At 43.7% G+C, this 21699-nt stretch overlaps 1 protein-coding gene across 2 annotated transcripts in view; it reads left to right on the plus strand.

The window, feature by feature from the left end:
* LOC106568821 (receptor-type tyrosine-protein phosphatase N2) overlaps nt 1-21699 on the plus strand; it is a 149199-nt gene that overhangs the window by 15101 nt on the left and 112399 nt on the right. For both annotated transcript variants that reach the window (XM_014139506.2, XM_045694068.1), the window contains 2 exons: nt 6937-6987; nt 17877-17996. In XM_014139506.2, coding sequence (XP_013994981.2) covers nt 6937-6987; nt 17877-17996 — 171 coding nt within the window. The remainder of the gene's footprint in view (nt 1-6936; nt 6988-17876; nt 17997-21699) is intronic.

The following is a 21699-nucleotide window of genomic DNA, read 5'->3' on the forward strand; positions in this document are numbered from 1 at the left end:
GGCTAGCTGAACTCCAACGTTAGCCAATGAACTGGCTAATCAACATCATCTTTGCTCTCTTGATCAGTCTTTGTATATTCTGTAGGTGTAGCCATGCTTAGGTGTGGCCAGGCTCTCTCAGTCTTCAACGATTATTTAAACAAACGTTATGTCAGTCACGGGACGCAGACTTTATAGACAATGGACACAGTAGAGATGGGGGTTTGAGCTGAAGTTTGTCTGAAAATGTCTAATTTGCCTGACTAGTGCTACCCAGAGTTAGTTGCTCTTTGACACTTTCCTCAATGTTAATAGGAATAAAAGGATACATTTTAGGAGGCAGTACTTTGGTCGATAGCGGTCAGTTAGCTGGGATGAGCTTTTCAATGCTTCTTGATGATACCAATAAACACAAGAGATGTTTAACTGTCTTCTATACAGAGATCTCATTTTCCAGATGGTCAAACTTGACTAATTTGCCAGTAAATACCAAATCACAGACAGCCCGTGTGGCAAATCACCCACAGTGTTGTTATTGATTCATTTGTCAGAATGACTTATTTTTTTATATTACTGTGTTTTTAGTAGTTACATCTTTCAGTGTGGTGTGGCTGTATAAAACACATTTTGGTTACACTTTACTTAGTGGTGTTATGTAGCGTTTAAAAAAACCTTCAGAAAGATTTTATATGCATGTCATAAAGAGGCATAACGCTCTACATATCAGCACTAAAGTGTTACCAAAGTGTTCAGGTTATAACTTAGCCTCACATTCAACTCCAGTCTCCCTTAGTTTCCCCCAAGGTTTCTTCTGGTGCTCATTAGGTTGATCAATATGCCAGCTCTCCTCCTCGTGTTAGTTTAGGTGCTGTCTTCTCCTCCTTCAGCAGCCCACTCACAGACACAGGAAGGAGCGGAGTAGAGCTGACTCCTTCGTCAGTAGCAGGCCCAAAATAAAAAGGAGTGTGAGTCTGTCTGTCTGTCCGTCCGTCCGTCCGTCCGTCGTGCATGTAGCCATACTGACTAAGATAGTATGTGTAGCTCTTCTTAGTCATACAAGTACACCTGAACTCTCCATTCACACGCCACTTCAAAAGAGCACTATTATTCAATACTTAAAAACATTTCCGTACTTTAAAAAAATTAAATTTCAAACACACATACTCTTACTTTAGTGAGTGTTCCTGGCGTGTGTGTAATGGCTTCACAGCAGCACAAAGGCTGTAGAAACACCAACTACAGAAGGTGGTGACTTACTGTATGTATGATGCACATCACATGTCGTGTCTTCAATCTCCATAATGTCAGATTGCTAATTTGCCATACCTACCTGCCTGGGGTGTCTTATGTGCCCTATGGAGTGTGCGACCAGTGGGGGTGGGGTGCTGCTGCAGTATGACAGCAATGAGACACATTATCTGCATCCCAAATGGCACCCTAATCCCACAGGGCTCTGGTCAAAAGTAGTGCACTACATAGGGAATATGGTGCCATTTGGGAGACAGACTTAGAATTCCAGCAGCTCCACACCACACTAAACAAACAAAAATATGTGAAAATATGTGTTCAGGAAGCACTTGGGAGAAAATGAGTCATAAAAACCTAGAGATAACAAACTATATCAACTCGTGGAAACTGCAACATTGAGGAAAGTGGATCCATGCAGCCGCCCACATCCCATTCCCATGTCATACAGTTACTGGGCCCAGCCTGAGAGCGATGAAATACTGCAGTTCAAAATGGATTTATGAATAGGGTTATACATGGTATCCTAGGGAAGGTAAGGGGGGTGTCAAGTTGGTTCTTGGAGAGAGAACAATTGTGCCTGTTAGGCCCACCCCTCTCCTGGCTGCAGCGCTGTCACCTGCTTTCTCCTAACACCTTCTCCCCTCCTTTCTCCCTCTTCCCTCATACCTTCTCCCCTCCTCTTCCCTCCTCTCCTTTCCCATCCTCTCCCCTCCCCTCTCCTTTCCCCCTCTCCTCTCTTTCCCCCTCTCCTTTCCCCCTCTCCCCTCCTTTCCCCCTCTCCCCTCCCCTCCTCTCCTTTCCCCCTTCCCCCCTCTCCTTTCCCCCTCTTCCCTCCTCTCCTCTCCTCCTCTTCTCTCCTCTCCTTTCCCTCTTTCCCCCCTCCTCCTTCACTGCACCCCTCCTTTAGATCTATGACAGGTGTAAAGATTTGTCTGAAACAGCCTGAAGTCAGTGTGTATTGCCAGATTCCTGGTAAGCAGAAATTTAAAATACTCCTCCGCTGGAGTGCTGTGCTAAATGTATACATCTCCCACTCCCACAGAACTATCCTACGCCTTGACCTCCTTCTCCCCTCTCTCCAGATTAAATTATATGACTCGTGAGGTCCAGCCACCCGACAACCTGCCTGCTCGACCCCATCCTCTCCTCCCTTCTGGAGACCTTCTCCCCTTCCTCACTTCCCTCATCAACTCATCTATGACCACTGGCTGCGACCCTCTGACTTAAAAAAGGCCGGAGTCGCTCCCCTCCTTAAGAAACCAACACCCGACTCCTCTGATGTCAAAAACTACAGACCGGTATCTCTTCTTTTTGTTCTTGAGCGTGCTGTCTCTGACCAATTCTCTCACCATCTCTCTAAGAACAATCTTCTTGACCCTAACCAGTCAGGCTTCAAGACTGCTCTTCTCTGTGTCACGGAGGCTCTCTGCCCTGCCAAAGCTGACTCTCTCTCCTCTGTTCTCATCCTCCTAGATCTATCCGCTACCTTCAACACCGTGAACCATCAGATCCTCCTCTCCACTCTCTCAGGGCGTCTCAGGTTCTGCACACTCTTGGATTGCATCCTACCTGGCAGGCCGTTCCTTCCAGGTGATATGGAGAGTATCTGTGTCTGCACCACGTACTCTCACTACCGGCCCACCACATCAAACTCAACCTCGACAAGACAGAGCTTGTCCAGGAAAGGTCTGCCCAGTCCAAGACCTCTCCATCATTGTTAACAACCCCACGGTGTCCCCCGCCCAGAGTGCAAATAACCTTGGACCCTGTGACCCTGTCATTCTCTGCAAACATCAAAGCAGTGACTCGCTCCTGCAGGTTGATGCTCTACAACATCCGTAGAGTACGACCCTACTTCACACAGGAAGCAGCGCAGATCCTAATCCAGGCACTTGTCATCTCCCATCTGGACCATTCGCAACTTGCTGTTGGCTGGGTTCCCCGCTTGTGTCATCAAACCTCTGCAACTTATCCAGAACACTGCAGTCCGCCTGGTGTTCAACCTTCCCAAGTTCTCTCATGTCACCCTGCTACTCCACACACTCCACTGACTTCCAGTCGAAGGTCGCATCCACTACAAGACCATGGTACTTTCCTACGGAGAAGCAAGAAGAACTGCCCCTCCCTACCTTCAGGCTCTGCTCAAACCCTACACCCCAACCCGAGCACTCCATTTTGCCACCTCTGGTCTCTCGGCCCTCCCACCCTTATGGGAGGGTATCACCCACTCAGCCCAGTCCAAGCTCTTCTCTGTCCTGACACCAATGCTTAATTTGTAAATCAGAAAGTCCCGGAACACACAGTGAGCGCGAAAGCTGGGGGGGGGGGTTATCCGGGGGGCTCTGAGGTACCGGAACACATTGAAAAAAAAAGTGTAAAAAACACAACGTAGCAGCGCAGCAGGCAGAGAAAACAGCCAAGTAGCCTACTGTCTATGGTGGTGAAACAGACAGCACTCTCCAAGGTGCTGATTAATTCAAAGCATTTTAGATGTCACTGCAGTATGCCCACATACTTGAGTATAGCTGCGGGGCTTACACAAGTCTGAATTTCTTATAGCATAATTTTCTAGACATCAATGTACAGCAACATTTTTAGACGACACTGCAGAACACCCACCATATGCACACATACTCAGCTGTGGGGCTTACTAGACCCCAATTTCATATCATTTTCAAGACATCAATGTAGCAGTAGAACAAAGATCACAATATCGGAATATAACTTCAAATAAAATAAATAAATGTAGACTACAGCAGAACACATATGAGAATATATAGGCCTCCTGCCTTTTGTGATAATATGAAGCACATTCAGATTACCTTCACAGTACAGAACAAATTTGTAAAGAAAAGAAAATGTCCTACCTTAGTTTTCAAAACCTCCCACAATGACTCTCCCCATGTCAAATCCATTTAACTCCTGAGAGTCAATTTCTGGCTCAAGGCCATGAGCGGGCCTGTGGCTGACATTTAGCCTCTTTCTAAGGCTGCTCTGAAGACTCTGGCTGTAGTGTCTATTTTTTCATTTTGAGTGTTACCTATAACATGGGTGTCTTCATTAACCTTGTCTACAAGGCTTGCTGCCATCAAATGCGCCTTGTTTCGGGTATGTTCAAAAAACTTTTTCTGAGAGCTCTTTGTTGTTTTTTTTTACGTCTGATGCATAGGATGATAACTTACTGTACATTCCACCCACTCTTCTGCTAGTTTAATCCCTCCAGTCGTTTCTAGACCCAAGCTCCCCTACCTTTTTTGCATGTTCTACAGCTCATTATATGTTTGCTTGTTCTTGAACTGCAAATTACACCTGCTCCGAGCACTTCGTCGGTGTATGTACTGCCCCCATCCCCCCCCAGCTCCCCCTCTCCCGCTGAGTCTGACTTTGTAGTAGGCCTACTATCTAGTGGAGGTGCCAGTGGTGATGCTGAACTGGCAGGATTAGCAGTGCTGCTAGCTAAGACATCGCCATCAGGAACAGTTTGCCCCTCACTCCTCTCCTCCGGCACAGACAGTTCTCTGGCTCGTTCTGGGTTCGGTTCACCATCTTTCTCTGGACTTTTGGACTTGAGAAATGTCACCAAACTCTATTGCCTTTTCTTATCCGTTTTTATTTGTCTTTCCCACGATTCAAATTCAGTAGGGAGATGACTAGCCTAGGCTATGTAATGTGATTACGTAGGGACCTCTTCACTAGCTGACCACCACTAACAAGACCTGTGTCAAGATCAGTTACTTACCCCACCGGCCCTCCCCATAACCTCTATGTACAAATAAGAGAGCAGGTCTGGAATCTGTGTGGCAGGATAGGATGATTACACAGAAGGATCACTGCGCTTTTACATGATGGTCTTTCTGGGGGGCGGGATAAATAACGAGGAGGCAACTTGATTTAATGATGATTGCTTTCATTAGAATGTCTACAGTGCGAACAGTGAAACAATTAATAAATCATGCCCCGAGAGGTACCGGATTCATGCAAATAGGTGCCGGAACAAAGAAAGTAAAATCTGAGAGGTACCGGATTCTGTTCCGGCAGGATACAGTTCAAATTAAGCAGTGCATGGTACCCCAACGTTGGAACCAGCCTCCCCCTAAAGCTAGGACAGCAGATTCCTTGCCCATCTTCCCGAAAACGTCTAAAACTCTACCTCCTCAAAAGGTATTCTTTTGCTAAATGACTTAAATATAAATACAGAAACAGCAGCCCCCAGCAGCCTGCTCCTTTGTGTTGATGGATCACCCTGGAACACTGTGGGTGTGTCCAAAATGGCACCCAATTCTCCATTTAGTGTATCACTTGTGCACTATGTAGGGAGTAGGGTGCCATTTGGGACATTTGTGTTAAATGTTAACTTAGGATAATGGCCCCATGGCTGTGCTGTTTATCTGCTGTAGCTGTGAAACGCAGTGCTGCATGACGCTGTAATCCATGACACCAAGTCGCCCATCCATGCAGGAAGGTGACACCACTGGGATATTATATTGTACATCTCAGCTCTTTTTCTAGACTTAGCTATCTATAAAAAGCTGAGATATACAGTACAATATGTAGGCAACTGTTGATGGGTCTTACGATATCATGACATTATGAAGATATATATATACCTTTTACCTGATGATGTAATCAAATGAAATCGTATTTGTCACTTGCGCTGAATACAACAGGTGTAGACATTACCGTGAAATGCTTACTTAAAAGCCCTTAACCAACAATGCATTTCAAGAAATAGAGTTGAGAAAATATTTACTAAATAAACTAAATTAAAAATGTTCAATGAAAAAAGTAACACAAGAAAATTACATAACAATAACGAGGCTATATACAGGCGGTACCGGTACCGAGTCAATGTGCGGGGATACAGGTTAGTCGAGGTAATTTGTAAAGTGACTATGTATAGATAATAAACAGCAAATAGCAGCAGTGTAAAAACAAAGGGGGGGTCAATGTAAATAGTCCTGGTGGCCATTTGATTAATTGTTCAGCAGGCTTATGGCTTGGGGGTAGAAGCTGTTAATAAGGAGCCATTTGGTCCCAGACTTGGCGCTCCTCTACCGCTTGCCGTGCGATAGCAGTTTAGTCCCAGGGTCCTTAGCTTAGTGATGAGCTTTGTGAGTACTATGGTGTTAATTGCTGAGCTGTAGTCAATGAACAGCATTCTCACATAGGTGTTATTTTTGTCCAAGTGGGAAAGGGCAGTGTGGAGTGCGATTGAGATTGCATCATCTGTGGATCTGTTGGGGCGGTATACGAATTGGAGTGGGTCTTGGGTTTCCTTCATGATGGTGTTGATGTGAGCCATGACCAGCCTTTCAAATCACGTCCTGGCTCCCGACGTGAGTGCTACGGGGCGGTAATCATTTAAGTAGGTTACATTCGCTTTCTTGGGCACAAGGACTTTGCTGGTCTGTTAAAAACATGTAGGTGTTACAGACTCGGTCAGGGAGAGGTTGAAAAGGTCAATGAAGACACTTGCCAGTTGGTCCGTGTATGCTTTGAGTACACGTCCTGCTAATCCGTCTGGCCCCGCGGCTTTGCGAATATTGACCTGTTTAAAGGTCTTGCTCTATGCTTATTAGTTGAATGAATTTTGGGAATAATGTACAAACTAATCTGCCCAACATGTTTTATTTCCTTGAAGATACTATTATGATTTCATATTGCGCTTTTAATGTACTTCTTTTGTTATTTTCTCCTCTTTTCCAACAGGTTGTCTGTTTGAGAACGAGTTGTGCACTCCATACGAGATCTGTGTCAACGGTAAGCTATTTTCATTTCTTTCAGAAAGTAACCATACAACTGTAAAATAGAGATCACAAATCAAAGCTCAAATATATTTCATCTGAAAGGAAAGTGGACATTCATGGCACAATTTCAGAGAAAGTGATGACGATCAATTTCTCCTCGCTTCTCCTATTTGAATGGTTGCTTCAGAACACAGGACTATAAATAGATTATATACTGCTCAAAAAAATAAAGGGAACACTTAAACAACACAATGTAACTCCAAGTCAATCACACTTCTGTGAAATCAAACTGTCCACTTAGGAAGCAACACTGATTGACAATACATTTCACATGCTGTTGTGCAAATGGAATAGACAACAGGTAGAAATTATAGGCAATTAGCAAGACACCCCCAATAAAGGAGTGGTTCTGCAGGTGGGGACCACAGACCACTTCTCAGTTCCTATGCTTCCTGGCTGATGTTTTGGTCACTTTTGAATGCTGGCGATGCTTTCACTCTAGTGGTAGCATGAGACGGAGTCTACAACCCACACAAGTGGCTCAGGTAGTGCAGCTCATCCAGGATAGCACATCAATGCGAGCTGTGGCATGAAGGTTTGTTGTGTCTGTCAGCGTAGTGTCCAGAGCATGGAGGCGCTACCAGGAGACAGGCCAGTACATCAGGAGACGTGGAGGAGGCCGTAGGAGGGCAACAACCCAGCAGCAGGACCGCTACCTCCGCCTTTGTGCAAGAAGGAGCACTGCCAGAGACCTGCAAAATGACCTCCAGCAGGCCACAAATGTGCATGTGTCTGCTCAAACGGTCAGAAACAGACTCCATGAGGGTGGTATGAAGGCCCGACGTCCACAGGTGTTGGGTTGTGCTTACAGCCCAACACTGTGCAGGACGTTTGGCATTTGCCAGAGAACACCAAGATTGGCAAATTCGCCACTGGCGCCCTGTGCTCTTCACAGATGAAAGCAGGTTCACACTGAGCACGTGACAGACGTGACAGAGTCTGGAGACGCCATGGAGAACGTTCTGCTGCCTGCAACATCCTCCAGCATGACCAGTTTGGCGGTGGGTCAGTCATGGTGTGGGGTGGCATTTCTTTGGGGGGCCGCACAGCCCTCCGTGTGCTCGCCAGAGGTAGCCTGACTGCCATTAGGTACCGAGATGAGATCCTCAGACCCCTTGTGAGACCATATGCTGGTGCGGTTGGCCCTGGGTTCCTCCTAATGCAAGGCAATGCTAGACCTCGTGTGGCTGGAGTGTGTCAGCAGTTCCTGCAAGAGGAAGGCATTGATGCTATGGACTGGCCCGCCCATTCCCCAGACCTGAATCCAATTGAGCACATCTGGGACATCATGTCTCGCTCCATCCACCAACGCCACGTTGCACCAGACTGTCCAGGAGTTGGCGGATACTTTAGTCCAGGTCTGGGAGGAGATCCCTCAGGAGACCATCTGCCACCTCATCAGGAGCATGCCCAGGCGTTGTAGGGAGGTCATACAGGCACGTGGAGGCCACACACACTACTGAGCCTCATTTTGACTTGTTTTAAGGACATTACATCAAAGTTGGATCAGCCTGTAGTGTGGTTTTCCACTTTAATTTTGAGTGTGACTCCAAATCCAGACCTCCATGGGTTGATGAATTGGATTTCCATTGATTATTTTTGTGTGATTTTGTTGTCAGCACATTCAACTATGTAAAGAAAAAAGTATTTAATAAGATTATTTCTTTCATTCAGATCTAGGATGTGTTGTTTAAGTGTTCCCTTTATTTTTGTTGAGCAGTATATTTCTATGGTATAGAATGTACAGGTGGCAACAGGTGGTCAGTTCTGAATACACAGCCACAGGAAATAATAGCTAAGAGAACAACACAGCCAGACACAGCTTGTGAGATGGTGTCCACCTCACTTCCTGTGTGCTCTCTTTGGGCCTCTACTCCCTCAGAAAGAATTTGCTTAGGCTGCGTCCCATATGACACTTTCTTCCCATTATAGAGCACTACTTTTGACCAGAGCCCTTTCAGCCCTGGTCAAAATATGGAATAGGGTGCCATTTGGGACTCAGCCATACTAATTTCCTGTCTGTGTGGTGGCCTTTTCCTCATTTGAAATGTGGCCTAGTCTCTAATCTCATTCTGATAGGAATATAATAATGCCGTGTGCTATGGGGGAAAATCATATTCATAGGTAAACCATTTTTGGCCCAGCTCAGCTAAGCTCTCAGTCTGTGTTTTGTCTGCGCTGGTTGCCGCCTGAGTGTGACCTGATTTAACAGGCCATATGTCATTGGAACACCCTCCTAAGACAGGGATTGACTCGTTTTAAATGAGGAAAGTGCAAACTGTATGATGGGCTGTATGGATAAACACTATGTCCAGGAACTCCATCTGTCCAGTTCAGCTGCTCCAGTCTAGAGCATATGGGAGCATCCCAACCTTGAGGTGAACACACTTTCACGAATGTTGTTCTTCCCATAGATTCACCAGAATGGACATAGCCCCTCAGACTATCATTTGATGGTTCTACCTCTCTTGACCTGATTACACATGTTTGAGGGATTATTATAAACCGTTCATGTTTTTTCCTCGTGGATATTTGATTCGTTTGATCTAACTGATGACATAGTAGGCATGCCAGGGGCATGAGGGAGGTATGTTGTATTATAGGGGTTGCTGTTCACACCCCTCATAACTCACTCAGTCACACTTACCAACCAATGAAAACCAATAGCGCACAAGTGGTTCTACACACCACAGCAACACATTGTCCATATTTAAGGTGTTTTCTTCACCAGTAACCAGTCTATAATGTATTGGTGTTGTGAGATAAATTGAGCCACAAAGCTTTATTTTATGTGAAAGAAATTGCATCTATTAGGCCTGATATGACATGTATTTTTACGGCACTCCTAATGTCTAAATACTGTCATCCTTCAGACAAAAAAAAAACTATCGACGTGCTGCCTAGCAACAGACTGAAAGTTCTACTTTGCCAGCCAGTCTGACGCTTTCTCTCTTTGACTACCTGTTTGAAACTGTTACTACAAGTGCCAGCTGAGCTGAGGTTAGGCTGACACTTGGACCACGCTATGTAAAAGATACAGTGAGTGAGCACCACCACCTCAGCCTTGGTCTTTCTCTCTGTGGTGTGCCAGACAGTGTTAATGACAGTGTTGTCAAATTACCCCGTGATACTGTCACCTACCAGGCAGAAAAATGAGACAAAATGAGGCGGCTAATAGGTGATGGGTAACAGCATAAACAGCCCCTCTCCTGCTGTTTTTTACTGTTTCTTTGCCTGCCTACAACTCTCTGTTTGTGCCCAAATACAAAAACCACTGTTAACATGTGAACACAGTGTTGGAAGAGTAACTTGGTTACTACACAGGTATAAGAGCAAAAGGGGACAGTTGAAAGTGTTACTGTAAAATGTCACCTAACTTGGTTATTATGTGAAACAATAACGAGGGGAAACAAGCTACTGTAATTCTGGTGTTACTTCAAAGTAGTTTGGAAGTGAACTAAAGTAGCCGCAAGGCATTTCATCGATCAAAGACACATTAATCAGAGACACTGACAGCTCCCTGCTTTCTGCTCTCTCTCTCCGTGTGCTAAAGGAATCCTTTTTTACTCAGAACCTCAGCTTCTGATGTAGCTTCCTGGATCCTGCGATAGAGAGGCGTATTCGTGTTCACTGGAGGAGGGTACCTGGCTTTTAATATTCTAGAACATATCTCATCCCCTGCAGGGGTGCATCTCAAATGGCACCCTATTCCCAGCCCTATAGGGCCCTGGTCAAAAGTAGTGCACTATAAATGGAATAGAGTACCGTTTGGGACACGGCTCAGGTCTGATCTGGAGCACAAAGGAAAGGGCAGTCTGGATGATCGTCGGCGGTGGAGAGGCTCAGTTTGATCAGTTGTCTGAGGATGAGCAGTCCTGAATTTAGAACAGGATGACCAAGTGCTCTGTGACATTATAGGCACATCTCATGATTCTCAATTACTTGGTGTCAGTAGCATGGAGCCCAGTGGCCTGCACATAAAGATAAGGTCTGAATCCCAAATAGCCCTATGGGCCCTGGTCAAAATTAGTACAATAGTGCAATATAGGGAATAGGGTGCCATTTGGAATGTATAGAATGGTAAAGAAGGGTCTGCAGTCAATTGTTCTACATACTGTCCCCTTGTGGTCACTCCCATGTATTGTATGTCATACCCAAGATGATAGAGTTGAGTGTATTGCAGCTTTTCAGTAGCCTGTATTACCAATGTTGTCCCTACAGCTGAATGGCAGGGTGTCAGTCTAGGTGTTGGAGCGAGGTCAGGTCAGGTCAGGGGGAAATAGTCTGTGGAAAATCAACGTTGGCAGTGGAAAGTGTGCACTATGCACGCCCTTTTTGCTTAACCCAGTTTAACTTTGATGTAGTAGGTGTGATGTTGCTATCAGATAACATATCTGAAGTGTATATTAATGATGATAGATCATTTTTAAGTTAGGGTGTATCCAAGTGATGTAACATGATAGAATTCTGTCTGTACTGAATATCATAACTTTAAAAGTATATTTATAACAGTATATTCCTATTACAGTGTATTTGACTAGTTGACAAGATATTTTGTTAGCTATTGTGTTCATGTAATCCACCATTATTTAGACTTTTCATGGCTTCTTTTGGACGGTATGCTTCTTTTGTTCATTCGGCATGTTGTTAAACTTTGACTGTTGTCAAAAACACTGTAGCCTATAGCGAACAATTTCTTCTAGTGCAAGTTTACCAGCTTCCTGAATGTTTTCTGTTGATCTGTGAGGCTTGAAATGGATTAATAACATCCTTCCCCCAGTGGCGTGATTACCCATGGAGGTGATGGATAGTATTTGTGTTGCCAGTTTGCTAAAGAGTTGTGCATGAGCAAACCCAAGGTTGTTCTAATGCTTTCAGATGGGAGACTAGCAATTTGTGGAAGCAAATTAATCTTGCTTTGAGCTTTTGGTTTGTTTGCAAGACTCAATGGGTCCTGCTGTTTTATTTGCTCAATTTTTCTTTGCTTGACTAGGATTCTCAGAAACGTGCACACTGACACACACTCATGATTTATATTTCATGTTTGTCTCACTTGCAATATTTCATTGCTGCTTGGAAAAGGGATATGTGAAACAGGATACAGTATATGAATAAGGTGATCTGTGCTATTTGAATGTAAAATGGATATTCATGTTTATAAAATGACTGAAATCTACTCATCAGCAAGTCATGTCAAACAAGTCATTTGTAGCGATGGGAAATCCATTGTACTCACTAGGCCAATGGTTCCAAAACTGTATGGTCGGGAGGGGAGGGAGTGGGGTATCTCAGTCCAGCTTTCAATTTATTCTTCAATGTTCTAATAGTAGAGTGCACAAGGTGCAATTTCTAAAATGGGTAGTGTATCATCAGTTCCTCTTGTCATGTTATTCATTACATACCTTAGAGAGCTGTTTGTAACTTGTCAGAAATGTCCAGATCAACTAGCCCATGTCATATAAATAGTTTTATCTGGGCGCTGGATGTTTCCCAGTGCTGGAAGGGGGACCTGAGTTAAAAGGTTAAAAGGGATGCCTGCTCCAGGACACCAGCAGGCCGTCATAAAGCTCCCTTGAATGGTCAGTCAGTCGCCACCTGGTGGTGCAATTACAGTACTGTTTCATACATTTACCGCCAAAAAAAGTCAAGACCGACAGACATGCTTTACTGATTCTGAATGATTGCTACATGAATAGTTGATGTATACATGTATACAATAATATTGAAAATGTGCTGGATATGTCTAGATTATTCTCCTCTGATTAACCCATAAATGTTCATCAGTTTCCCAGTCTGTGTTGTGTAATGTGTGATTTATAATTAAATACTGGTAGTACAGAATGCGTCCGCAGCCTGTCTTTATTCCACAAGGTACACCCTCTGTGTGCTCAACAGTGAAATTGAAACATTCCTTCCCTGATACAGGAAGTAGTCAATAAGTATACACTTTCTTATACTTTTCTTTTGGACATATCAGAAGTGTACTTGGTGCTTTGTTACATTGTTTATGGAGTAATTTTGTAAAACTCCAGTGCAGAATAGATTTTGAATAAATCAATTAAGGGGTTGCTGTAATTAATACTGTTTACTTTTTGTACAAAGCAGAGAAAGCCTTGGTAAGTTCATGCTGTCTTGGAATACGTTTGAAAGAGGTCAGAGAACTGGCAGTGTGGTGCCAGGACAACAACCACTCCCTCAATGTGAGCAAGATTAAGGAGCTGATCGTTGGACTACAGGAAAAGGCGGGCCGAACAGGCCCCCATTAACATCAACAGGGCTGTAGTGGAGCGGGTCGAGAGTGTCAGGTTCCTTGGTGTCCACATCACCAACGAACTATCATGGTCCAAACACACCAAGACAGTCGTGAAGAGGGCACGACAAAACCTTTTCCCCCTCAGGAGACTGAAAAGATTTGGCATGGGTCCCCAGATCCTCAAAAAGTTCTACAGCTGCACCATTGAGAGCATCCTGACCGGTTGCATCACCGCCTGGTATGGCAACTGCTCGGCATCTGATCGTAAGGCGCTACAGAGGGTAGTGCGTACGGCACAGTACCCTCCTGCCATCCAGGACCTATATAATAGGCGGTATCAGAGGAAAGCCTATAAAATTGTCAGAGACTCCAGTCACCCAAGTCATAGACTGTTTTCTCTACTACCGCACGGCAAGCGGTGCCGGAGTCAAGTCTAGGACCAAAAGGCTCCTTAACAGCTTCTACCCCCAAGCCTTTAGACTGCTGTACAATTAATAAATGGCCACCGGACTATTTACATTGACCCCCGCACCCCTCCCCCCATTTGTTTTGTACACTGCTGCTACTCGCTGTTTATTATCTATCCATAGTCACTTCACCCCTACCTACATGTACACATTACCTCTAACCTGTACCCCCGCACACTGACTCGGTAACGGTGCCCCCTGTATGTAGCCTCGTTATTGTTATGTTATTGTGTTACTTTTATTTTATTATTATTTTTTTACTTATTTGGTCAATCTTTTCTAAAACTCTTCTTGAACTGCACTGTTGGTTAAAGGCTTCTAAGTAAGCAATTCACGGTAAGGTCTACATCTGTTGTGTTAGGCGCATGTGACAAAGTTTGATTTAATTTGAGTTTAAACAACAGTTGAGGTCTTGTGTGGTATAATATATTCATACCGTAGTTATTTAATTTGGACCTATACATTAGGTCTCTCTGTTGAAGGCTCCTGTCTGTAGTTTTGCTGTCTTTGTAAAAAAATGGTGTTGGATGAGACATTTATTTATGCTTGGCTCACTTAAGAAGCAAAGGTACATTTACATAAAATGTTCAATACATCAAGTGGGGTCGCACGTACACACGCACACACACTGTATTCTATCTTACTAATAGAGAACCGTGGAGAACAGATGTTCCACAATTTAGCACCAATGTATGATCATTTCCAATATAAAACCATTAAGATTCTGCTAGTACAAGCACACACTGCGATTTCCTCCAAAGTGCCTGATGTTCGCTAGGTGAATCCAACCCCCTCTCATTAAGACAACAGACACCAGGTGCTTTTTGAGACGAGCAGGCGAAGAGGCATCAGATGCCTGTTGAAAACTTGCTGGAGCACCACACAAACAAAAGAGGACGCTCTAATCTGTTCCAGCTCCTACTCTGATTAGCAAAAGGGGAGTAGGGGACAAACACTCACTCAACTGGCGTCACCATGGCAACAGGTGTAACAGGGGAATGGAAATAAATTGGCCCATTACCCAGCTGTGTCCTAACAGGTCTTCATCCAACATGTCACGGACAGATTCAGATTGCTGTGTGACTCCTCCCAGCTGTAGGTTTTGGTCTCTGATAACAAGACAGCCTGTTTGTTTGCCCCTAGCAGCTCTAAATGTAGCAACTCTTACTGATTCTTCAATAAATAAATAGCTTTTTTTTTAAAAATACAGTACATAAGCTATATTGAGAAAAGAACAATCATGTTTGATTCTGTCCCTCCTGCTTCCTGAAATGGTGGAGTGTCATGGCCAGCTCTGTGGTAAATGTGGTTGCGGATGCTCCGCTTATTAAAGGGAAAATTGTAATGGACCACATATGTGATGCTTTATATGTGGTACGGAAAGCTTTCCATCAACTAAAATCATCATCATCTGTTTAGCTTTAGTCTAAAATATTTGTTTAATGAGATCTAGCATATCTCTACACTATATATACCATATCTCTACACTATATATACCATACCTCTATACTATATATACTATATCTCGATACTATATCTACCATACCTCTATACTATATATACTATATCTCTATACTATATCTACCATATCTCCATACTATATATACTATATCTCTATACTCTATCTACCATATCTCCATACTATATATACTATATGTCTATACTATATCTACCATATCTCCACACTATATCTACCATATCTCTATACTATATATACTATATCTCTATACTATATCTACCATATCTCTATACTATATATACTATATCTCTATACTCTATCTACCATATCTCCATACTATATATACTATATGTCTATACTATATCTACCATATCTCCACACTATATCTACCATATCTCGTCCATATAACTACCATATCTCTATACTATATCTACTATATCTCTTCCATATAACTACCATACAGCCTAATGGACTGGACCCCCTCTGGGGGCCAGACAGAGCTTGGCCAGAACCCCACAGACACCACTCAACAAGATCGATTACTCTGGCATCCCACGGCACAATCGGACACTTGCGACATCCCAAATGACACCCTATTCCCTATATAGTGCACCTCGTTTGTCCAGAGCCTGTTGGCTTATAGGGAATAGAGTGCCATTTGGGTCACAAGCTGGATAGGCAATACACGTCATCCTGCTCTGGCAGGCAGCAGCTAGCAGCAGCATGGCCCAGTGACTCAGCCTCCCACTCAGATAACCTTTTATTAGCTTTAGCATCACTCACAGCTCACTCACAGCTGGTAAGCTGCATCCACTGATGCTATGCATTGGCTGTGATCTGACTGTCACACACTGGAGAAAGAGCTGAGGTGTAGTGCAATGCGGAGGAGATATTTTATAGAATAAATGTTATATTTAGGCTTGAAGTATCTTCTTGTTTTTTTTATATGAGACAATCAGAATTCAGAAATCTATGCACTTATCCAATTCATTTATAGGTATACCCTTATTCATAATTTTGGTGATATCGTATAAAGATGGATTGGTGAAGTTGCTTCCTGTTGATTTGATTGAATATGGGAGTTGTTTAGAGTTACTCCAGCTGTACAGACCAGTGTAGCACAGCAGAATATGACCACCTGGCCACTTCCAAGCAGGGATAATACATCAGTCAGAATCCAACAAGGCATTTCTAAACTCCAGCGAGCATCTCCTCAATCATAATGCAAACCACTCCCATGAAAATGGCCTTTAAATTCTCGTTTGCTGTAATCCACGCCGTAAATCAAGTTGAAGGAAGGGGGCTCTGGCTCTGATTAACAGCCCCATGTACAGGGGCCAAGATAGATGAGAAAGAAGCTGTTTCGGACTTAAATCTGCATTGCTATAATTACGAGTAATAATTCAAATGTTGCCTTGAACTTCACCACAGTACAGCAAGAGGACAATATGAAAAGAAAGAATCCAAAGACACAAGCCTGATACAACTGATGCTTTACGGAATGGCATTTGATAGGATATGGTATATTATACTATACCTCCATGTTGTGTGGATTGGATTAGATTAGATTGATTTATGGTTATAAACATAAAAATCATCTTCCTGGTCATACATAAGCAAAAACATACATTACACAATATTGGCAATAAGTACAATACAAAAACATGTGTCATTGCAAAAGTAGAAGTGGTAAATGCATAGGTTACTATCTCTTATCTCTCATGTTTCCCATTATAGAAACAGAGATGGTGACAAAGAGTGAATGGTTGTTACAGGCAGTAGAGAGACCGATTGGACACCATATAGCTAGGTCCCAGGCCACTCTCAGTGTCCTCATAAATGTAGCTCCTCCTCCTGTCTGTTTGATTGCGGTGTTTACAATGGGGGGTGTTCTAAGAAGAAAAGGCTGAGCTGTGGAGCATTGCCAACATGTTTGCATGGCACCATTTGAATTGGATCTCACTCAGCGATGGGAGTGATATTTGTGAACCAAAAACAATGAGCATAATGAATTCATACATTTTTCAATGCAATGTTACTCTACTGTCTTTAACATGATGCTGTTGTGCAGTAATTGGCAAAGGTTGCTTCCCAAAATGGCAGCCATAGGGCTTGTGTCAAAAGTAGTGCACAAGCGAATAGGGTGCCATTTGGGACGTATCCACACTTTTATAAGTGCTGGCTTTCTATTCTTGTCTAGATTGTGGGTAGATGAAATACGAATCCTGCTGTAGGTGCTCCTCAGAGTGCGTCACCCCAGAGCCCATTGGACACAGCGTAGAGCTCAGGGCTGCTGATATGTAGATAAGATGAGCCTTCATTGATAACGTCTCTCTATTGATGAGCCAGTGCTTATCACCACGCTGATAGCATCATGTCTAAAGTGAGAAGCATTAGCTCCCATTGAAGAATATCTAAATCTCTGACAAAAGCTGCGCTCACTGGGTTGGTACTGAAGGTGAGAATGTTGTGCTTCTTGGTGAGTCATAAAAATAGCAGTTTTTTTAATACATACTTAAAACTCATAATAATGAATTGGATCAAAGTCCTTCTGTTGGTCTCTAATGTTATTACTGTTTGAAGTCCCTGGAATGGGGAATCTGTATGGCAGAGTTTAGTACGATACAGTATGTTCCTGACTCTCTGTGTCCTCCTTTCCCCAGATGGAATGTTCGGGAGGTGTCACTCCATGCCAGTTCCGGTGACAGAGGTGTACACCTATGATGTATCTCTGTCTGTGGTTCAGCGCTTCAGGACACTGCTGCAGAAACTCTCCCACAGAGGTACGTAACATACTGAACACCAACGCTGCCACTACTGCCTCTGCTGCGGGGTACGCCAAGGTGACGCACCGTTTGGACCGTTCAAAGAGTGGAATAAGTCTAGACAGAGCTCAGAAAACACAACTTAATTCCCAAAAGCAACACTTTTGTGGAATTTTTTGACACTTGTTGTCAGGCATACTGATCAAGGATCATCAACTCCAATTTCCACTTTTACACCAGTGATACCACTTAATACTGCTGCCGTCACTGTCTGCCACAGCCCCCCTGAGGCATCCTCAGAGACCCAGCCAACCGACTGGTGGGGAAATGTCAGCAATGCATAATTAATATACTTGCTTCAGTCACTTCTAATACTACACTAGGCTTTTTTTCAACAATAACAATTTTCACTTCTAAACTTCTTTCACTACCATAAAAATAATTTTTAAGATCGAAGAACAAGCAAATACATTTTCAAATTCTATGACAAGAACACTTGAACTATTCCACATACAGTGGAAGTCGAAAGTTTACATACACTTAGGCTGGAGTCATTAAAACTCGTTTTTCAACCACTCCACAAATTTCTTGTTAACAAACTATAGTTTTGGCAAGTCGGTTAGGACATCTACTTTATGCATGACACAAGTAATTTTTCCAACAATTGTTTACAGACAGATTATTTCATTTATAATTCACTGTATCACAATTCCATTGGGTCAGAAGTTTACATACACTAAGTTGACTGTGCCTATAAACAGCTTGGAAAATTCCAGAAAATGATGCCATGGCTTTAGAAGCTTCTGATAGGCTAATTGACATAATTTGAGTCAATTGGAGGTGTACCTGTGGATGTATTTCAAGGCCTACCTTCAAACTCAGTGCCTCTTTGCTTGACATCATGGGAAAATCAAAATAAATCAGTCAAGACCTCAGAAAAAAATTGGAGACCTCCACAAGTCTGGTTCATCCTTGGGAGCAATTTCCAAATGCCTGAAGGTACCACCTTCATCTGTACAAACAATAGTACGCAAGTATAAACACCATGGGACCACGCAGTCGTCATACCGCTCAGGAAGGAGACGCGTTCTGTCTCCTAGAGATGAACATACTTTGGTGCGAAATGTGCAAATCAATCCCAGAACAACAGCAAAGGACATTGTGAAGATGCTGGTACAAAAGTATCTATATTCACTGTAAAACGAGTCCTATATCGACACAACCTGAAAGGCCGCTCAGCAAGGAAGAAGCCACTGCTCCAAAACCACCATAAAAAAGCCAGACTACGGTTTGCAACTGCACATGGGGACAAAGATTGTACTTTTTGGAGAAATGTCCTCTGGTCTGATGAAACAAAAATAGAACTGTTTGGTCATAATGACCATCGTTATGTTTGGAGGAAAAAGGGGGATGCTTGCAAGCCGAAGAACACCAGCCCAACCGTGAAGCACGGGGGTGGCAGCATCATGTTGTGGGGGTGCTTTGCTGCAGGAGGGACTGGTGCACTACACAAAATAGATGGCATCATGAGGAAGGAAAAGTAGGTGGTTATATTGAAGCAACATCTCAAGACATTAGTCAGGAAGTTGAAGCTTGGTCGCAAATGGGTTTTCCATATGAACATTGACCCCCAAGCATACTTCCAAAGGTGTGGCAAAATGGCTTTAGGACCACAAAGCCAAGGTATTGGAGTGGCCATCACAAAGCCCTGACCTCAATCCTATAGACAATTTGTGGGCAGAAATGAAAAAGCGGTTGCAAGCATTGAGGCCTACAAACCTGACTCAGTTACACCAGCTCTGTCAGGAGGCATGGGCCAAAATTCACCCAACTTATTGTGGGAAGCTTGTGGAAGGCTACCCGTAACATTTGACCCAAGTTAAACAATTTAAAGGCAATGCTACCAAATACTAATTGATTGTATGTAAACTTCTGACCCACTGGGAATGTGATGAAAGAAATAAAAGCTGAAAAAAATCATTCTCTCTACAATTATTCTGACATTTCACATTCTTAAAATAAAGTGGTGATCCTAACTGACGAAAGACAGGGAATTTTTACTAGGATTAAATGTCAGGAATTGTGAAAAACTGAGTTTAAATGTATCTAAGGTGTATGTAAACTTCTGACTTCAACTGTACTTCTGACTCATTGTTAGTGTGACTCTCTTCAGCACAGAGGTCCTTACAGTACGCCAACGCTACAGCTGCTGCAGGCACTGTCTGTCTTAGAGTCATCGCCAGCGCCCCAGCCTACTGCTACTGGTGAAATGTCAGCAATGCGTAATTAGAATGGTATATTCCTATATTCCTGTTGAATCTGATTGTTTAGTTCCCCTTCCCTCACATAGACCTACTGTTTGTGGGGTTTTCCCTCACATAGCCCTACTGTTTGCAGGGTTTTCCCTCACATAGACCTACTGTTTGTGGGGTTTTCCTTCACATAGACCTACTGTTTGTGGGGTTTTCCTTCACATAGACCTACTGTTTGCAGGGTTTTCCCTCACATAGCCCTACTGTTTGCAGGGTTTTCCCTCACATAGACCTACTGTTTGTGGGGTTTTCCTTCACATAGACCTACTGTTTGCAGGATTTTCCCTCACATAGACCCACTGTTTGCAGGGTTTTCCCTCACATAGCCCTACTGTTTGCAGGGTTTTCCCTCACATAGCCCTACTGTTTGCGGGGTTTTCCCTCACATAGACCTACAGTTTGTGGGGTTTTCCCTCACATAGACCTACTGTTTGCGGGGTTTTCCCTCACATAGACCTACTGTTTGTGGGGTTTTCCCTCACATAGACCTACTGTTTGTGGGGTTTTCCCTCACATAGCCCTACTGTTTGTGGGGTTTTCCCTCACATAGACCTACTGTTTGTGGTGTTTTCCCTCACATAGCCCTACTGTTTGTGGGGTTTTCCCTCACATAGCCCTACTGTTTGTGGGGTTTTCCCTCACATAGACCTACTGTTTGTGGGGTTTTCCCTCACATAGCCCTACTGTTTGTGGGGTTTTCCCTCACATAGACCTACTGTTTGTGGTGTTTTCCCTCACATAGCCCTACTGTTTGTGGGGTTTTCCCTCACATAGCCCTACTGTTTGTGGGGTTTTCCCTCACATAGACCTACTGTTTGTGGGGTTTTCCCTCACATAGCCCTACTGTTTATGGGGTTTTCCCTCACATAGCCCTACTGTTTGTGGTGTTTTCCCTCACATAGACCTACTGTTTGTGGGGTTTTCCCTCACATAGCCCTACTGTTTGTGGGGTTTTCCCTCACATAGCCCTACTGTTTATGGGGTTTTCCCTCACATAGCCCTACTGTTTGTGGGGTTTTCCCTCACATAGACCTACTGTTTATGGGGTTTTCCCTCACATAGCCCTACTGTTTGTGGGGTTTTCCCTCACATAGACCTACTGTTTATGGGGTTTTCCCTCACATAGACCTACTGTTTGTGGGGTTTTCCCTCACATAGCCCTACTGTTTATGGGGTTTTCCCTCACATAGCCCTACTGTTTGTGGGGTTTTCCCTCACATAGCCCTACTGTTTATGGGGTTTTCCCTCACATAGCCCTACTGTTTGTGGGGTTTTCCCTCACATAGACCTACTGTTTGTGGGGTTTTCCCTCACATAGCCCTAATGTTTGTGGGGTTTTCCCTCACATAGACCTACTGTTTGCAGGGGTTTTGTGTGGATCTTATCAGGTACATTTGTAGATCTTTCAG

Source organism: Salmo salar, chromosome ssa14 (assembly GCF_905237065.1).
Source record: "Salmo salar chromosome ssa14, Ssal_v3.1, whole genome shotgun sequence".
NCBI classification, from domain to species: Eukaryota; Metazoa; Chordata; class Actinopteri; order Salmoniformes; family Salmonidae; genus Salmo; species Salmo salar.